At 31.1% G+C, this 4730-nt stretch overlaps 1 protein-coding gene across 1 annotated transcript; it reads left to right on the top strand.

Annotated features, from left to right (window-relative positions):
* Positions 1 to 2334: 2334 nt before the first annotated feature.
* Positions 2335 to 4078, top strand: LOC122273502 (ADP-ribosylhydrolase ARH3-like; the record flags this gene model as incomplete). The annotated part of the gene is given in 2 exon segments (XM_043057560.2): positions 2335 to 2397; positions 3759 to 4078. Coding segments are annotated over 2 exon segments (264 nt in total), but the record flags the coding sequence as incomplete, so codon positions are not given.
* Between the last annotated feature and the right edge of the window lie 652 nt (positions 4079 to 4730).

Here is a 4730-nt window from a genome sequence, read left to right as displayed (position 1 = left end):
TATTGACATTTACTCAAGAAAAAAAAATAGAGAGAAATTCATCACCAAATCTTGAATGCCAGGAAAATGACATATTAGCTTAGAAGTTTAAAAAACGCCTACCGGCCTGTGTGGGGGGGCAGGGAACTGTCCTTGCATCAGAAAGGTCATGGGTTCGAATCCCGAGAAAGGCATGGATGTTTCTTTCTCTCTCTGTGTGTTCTGTGTCCTTTCTTCTTTGTGTGTGAATATGACCCGCCCTATAAACGGGTTGTGGTTGTGTGAATGGCGTGGCAGAAGTCGAATTCCTGGCCATAGATGGCGCCATTGAAAAACTGGAACAATCGCACCCCCACTGCCTAAACAGGCATACGCCAAAAAAAAAATTTCAAAAACAGTCATTTTAAGCTAATAGTAAGTAACTCAACTTAAGCCTTTATGTTAGATAGACCATAAATTGCTTAAATTAATTCTTTTTATCCACTGTAGAAAGAATCAAAAAATGATTTTGTTGCTGATATGTACAGAATAAAATATTGTGTATAATAATCAATCATTAAATAAATAAATAACTTTGATTACATTCAACCATATTACAATCTTACATAAACTTGGTATTGGGTTAATATTTGCTTTCTCTCTTTATATTCAACTGTTTAAAAAAATTTCTGGTAACTATTTCAATGTCCTGGCTTTCATAAGCCAGGATAATGACAAATTTGCCATGTTATAGCATTTAACTTTACTTTAATTTGACATTTTGGCCTAAGACGTTTATATTCCGCAGAAAAAAAAACATGATTTCTTGAAATAACTCAGATAAATCTATGTAGTTTATGTTATTAATGATTTCAAGAAGACAGGAAAATGACAACATAAAAACCTACTCACCTTGAGAAATTTTTGAAATAGATTTTGAAACAGAAAGTTGGTTCTTTATTCATGCAACAAGACATGTTCAAATAGGATGCTATCTAATCAATCTATTAACACAAGATATTGATTGCTGGCTCTATCTATTTTGGTTATAAATCACTAAATAAAAGTAGCCAGGAAAATGACAGATTTTCATGTGACAAGCAAATTATTGGCGTATATTCCAGAAATGCTTGTAATGTTTGTTGTAAATTGAGTCAACAATGCAAGATTAGTCATCTATTTAAAGTACCTAAGATACTTGTCCAGACATATTGTCATCATATTTTTAATAATGACATTACATTTTTGAAAATACAGATTTTTGAAGTTTATTTTTTATAAAGTAACAAAAGAAGGAAGAAAATTTATAAAAATTGGAAGATAATAAAAAACGAGAATGTTGAGGAGATTTAAATAATTTAAAGCATTTGAATTTTTTTCTGCTAAAGTGATACTGTACTCATTGACTATTAACATTTTTCTAAGACATTTTTATAGTTGCAAAGTTCGTTTAACACTGGGATTTCTTTTCTTATCATTAACATTTCAATTCTTGTGCTCTGGATTACCATAATAATATTTCTCATGAATAAGAATACATTTTCGTTATATTATTAATCCTGGATACAACCTGCAGTTAAGTTATAGTTTAAAACAATGCATATTTAAAACTATTAAAAATATTTATAGTTGCAGAAGAACAAAAGTAAGACAGTTTTATTGATAAATTTATCAAAAATTTAAGATAAGTTTTATTTTCAATTAAGAACTTTAACTCAATATAGTTAGAGTTTAAGTATTTGCTTTAATTTTTAAAGAATTTTTGTGAATTTCGGAATTGTAAATTTGAGTTTTATTTATATTTCCCTTGGAGTTTAAATTATAAAGAGTAAGCTTATTAATGCTTTTAAGGTATGACTTAAAATGTGAAAAATTATGTTAAATTTTTAGTTTAAAACTTATCTGTATCTTTTTTAAGTTTTTCAATACAATAAACAGGCTACTCAATAAAATAGGATCACTCTGATCAAAATTAAAACTAAAATGATATTCTAATGGCTGATACTTTTCTAGTGACATCTTGTTATTAAAATCGTGCACAGTCTCTTTTGCTCATGAACTGTAAGACTTACAGAAAAAAAATTATTTTTTTTAATGTCTTCAATGCATCACACATACATATCAGAGTTTGATTTCGTACTAATTTTTATTTATTTTTAATTATTTTAACAAATCTTATTAAAATAACATTTGAATTTTTCAATCTGCTAAATAGCTGTGGTATAAAAATATAAAGTTAGAATGCTTACAGGAAAATTTATTCAGTTTAGTGCAGAAAAAAATTTTCTTTCAAAAAAAAATAAAAAAATGGTAGAATTTTGAAATTTATTAAACATGCTATTTCTTTTCGTAATAGGTAATGACGAAATAGCACTTAAATCTGTTCCAACTGCAATTTATTCGTTTCTCAGAACTCTGAAACTGCTTCCAAATTATGAGGTAAGCTTATATTACAATAATTTATATGTATGCAAAATCAAAATGCAGATTTACTAATGACAAATTTAAAGTGTCATTTCGAATTATCTTAATGTTAATTAGCTATAAATCTATAGAGCCGTCGCTAGACCTTAGGTTAAAATTTTGTGGGGCCTTTTAAGTGTTATCTTTATCGGAAAACGGATCACTTAGAACTCTATTAGATTTTTTCCTAATTTAATAAAATTAATCTTGTAATTTTTTTTTTATTGTCCCTCAAGGGACCTGATGAGATGCTTGAGTTGAGTGATCGAAGTGGTGACGTTCACCGCCCTCTAATTTACCACAGTGGTTAACTGTGCAGGTTTCACTGTTGTACTTTAGGGAAGAAGAAATAGATTTAAATTTCAATTCGACATAAATTGGGTATGTATAACTATAAAACGCTTATCTAACAAAATTATTTTAGACTTAGAGGTTGGGCAGCTCTGACGAGCAGGGCACATCGACCAGAGGTCTATTGTACCCAAACCCTAAATCGTGATTAGCAAGAAAGCCCTATAGCTGAAATGAAGTCAAGCACCTTACAGGAACGTCTTGCAGTTCCCAGGTATTGACGCAATGCTGCCTTAAATGCTCAAATATTTGAGCAGAATAGACATCACAATCGCAGAGTATGTGTCGTGATGTCTCTTCTTTAAGATGACAACCCCGCAAAGAGAATTAGATTCTATTCCCATTGTGTGTAGGTGTCTCCTGAGGATGCAGTGACCAGTAAAAAGACCTATGATCTTCCTTAAACTGTTTCTATTAAGCTTTAAGAGCTTCTTTTGACGTACACTAGGACAGTCGTGATTCAGTTCCTTAGCTTGTCTCTGACCGTCAGCAGCGCGTCATCACTCATGGGCAATCTTGCTGTAGAGCTTGAAAATGGATGCCCTAAATGAGGTGAGAGAAATTCCCAGCGCAGGTTCAGGGCCCCAGAAAATTGCATTAGGGCCAGCCCATGCTGCTTCATCAACTAGCTCGTTTCCACCAATACCCATATGTCCAGGTACCCAATAACAAAATTATCTTTAAAGCTTTTGAAGTATAAAATTATTCCTTCTTATAAGAAAATTCCAATCAATTTTGCATGAAGATATAATACTTGAAGCCTTAACTTGCATTTTTAATTCATCACAGTTACTACAGCTTTGCCCTTTTTGCTCTTTTTAAATAAACAATTGTGTACATGGAATCAAATATCTATAAAAAATTTAATACTTTTAAGCCAACTTTCATTCCATTTCATAGTCATATCAGAAAGAATTGATTTTTATTCTACATGGCAAAAAATATCTTTGTTTATTTTTATAATAATATTTTTGACTCTTTTATAGAGCACAAATCCATTTGTTTGTACAATCTACTTCGCAATATCAGTTGGGTTTGATACTGATACTATTGCTACAATGGCAGGAGCTATTGCTGGTGCCTATTATGGAGAGGACATGATTCCAAGTATTATTAAGAGAAGATGTGATAAAATAGATGAGGTTGAGAAATTAGCGGATGATCTACTGAAGGTTTCTCAAGCCTGAGTTGTTTTTGGTGAATTTATTACTGAAAGAGAAAGAGCAGATACTTAAACTATTAAGACATTTACATATGTATTTTTATATAAATTTTGTTGTTAAATAAATTATGAAACAAATGTTTACATTAATTTACCTTAGATAAAATAGCTCAGTAGACAACTAGTGATGTAAAAACATGTAATTGTTTTGCTTTTAATTTAAAGGTCAAAAGGGAAGAAATCTTATACATGACTATCTAGAAAGCGAGATATTTCTTTGCACTGAATCGAATGACACCAAAATAAAGTTGATTGGAATATTCCTTCAGAAGTTATTAAAGATTTAGTAAATATGAAGTACAATTCAAGATTATAGCTATTTACACATCTGAAATAAGCACACCGAGCAAAAAATTAGTCACCCTTTGAGAAATCATGAAAAACATAATTTAATAGCAAGTAACACCGCTTTTAAATTCGATAACCGTCTGAAATCGGTTTAGGAAGTTAGTCCACAAGGTTTTGCAGGTACTCCAAATCTAGTTTAAGCCACTCTGTGAGGATTTGATCTCGCAAATTGCGAGGATGCTGATTTTGGCGTTTTACCCGTTATTCCAACATGTTCCACAAATTTTCAATGGAATTGAAGTCAGGTGATTTTGCAGGCCAGTCGAGATGCAATTGAGTGTCTGAGTGTTCATAAAACCAGTCTTATATTCTTCCAGCTCGATGAACTTTGCTGTTGTTATCTTGAAAAATAGGAGTAGCGACAACACACTCTTCGTAAGGATGTTGA

Source organism: Parasteatoda tepidariorum, unplaced genomic scaffold (assembly GCF_043381705.1).
Source record: "Parasteatoda tepidariorum isolate YZ-2023 unplaced genomic scaffold, CAS_Ptep_4.0 HiC_scaffold_4992, whole genome shotgun sequence".
Lineage (NCBI taxonomy): Eukaryota > Metazoa > Arthropoda > Arachnida > Araneae > Theridiidae > Parasteatoda > Parasteatoda tepidariorum.
The sequence above is the reverse complement of the archived record's forward strand: the minus strand, read 5'-3'. Positions and strand labels throughout refer to the sequence as shown.